General features: G+C 78.7%; 1 protein-coding gene across 1 annotated transcript; it reads right to left on the reverse strand.

The window, feature by feature from the left end:
* Positions 1–6: 6 nt before the first annotated feature.
* Positions 7–408, reverse strand: LOC121355275 (neuropeptide W-like; the record flags this gene model as incomplete). The annotated part of the gene is made up of 1 exon (XM_041470553.1): positions 7–408. A coding segment is annotated over exon 1 (339 nt), but the record flags the coding sequence as incomplete, so codon positions are not given.
* Between the last annotated feature and the right edge of the window lie 184 nt (positions 409–592).

Raw genomic sequence — 592 nt, forward strand, 5'->3', positions numbered from 1 at the left:
GCCCCAGCCCCGCCGGAGCAGGCGCTGCAGGAGGCGGCCGGGGCCGGGAGGCGGAGGGGCCGGGGCGGCGGCCGGGGGGCTCTCCCCGGCGGGGCGGCCCGGGGTGCCGGGGGGGCTGTCCCCTGTGGGGGTCTCGGGATGCCGGGAGGGCTCGACCGGCAGCTCCCGCCGCCAGAGGTAGGGAGAGCGGCGGACCCCCATCAGCAGCCCCGAGGCGCGACCCACCGTGTGGTACCGGGGGCTGGCGACGTGCTTGTACCAGGCGCCCGCCGGGGCGGCCGGCAGCATCAGCCCCAGCAGCACCAGGGCCCCCCAGGTGCCCCCCGACAGCTGTCCCCTCGCCATGGCGCAGGGCACGGTGCGGGTAGGGCTGTGCCCGGCCCCGGGCACCCCAGCGACGGCTGCCCCGCGCCCGAGCCCCGCCGGTTTATAGCGCCGTCGGGAGGGGCCCCGCGGCTCCGCCCCGGCAGCCCCCCCCTCCGGGATGCCCGCACCCTCCCCATGGCCCCCAGCATCCTCTGAGCATCCCCGAGCGTCTCCCTGCAACCCGCAGCATCCCGCGCATCCGTGAGCATCCCCCTTGTTGCCTTCA

Source organism: Pyrgilauda ruficollis, unplaced genomic scaffold, assembly GCF_017590135.1.
Source record: "Pyrgilauda ruficollis isolate IOZ18807 unplaced genomic scaffold, ASM1759013v1 scaffold10508, whole genome shotgun sequence".
Taxonomy (NCBI): Eukaryota; Metazoa; Chordata; class Aves; order Passeriformes; family Passeridae; genus Pyrgilauda; species Pyrgilauda ruficollis.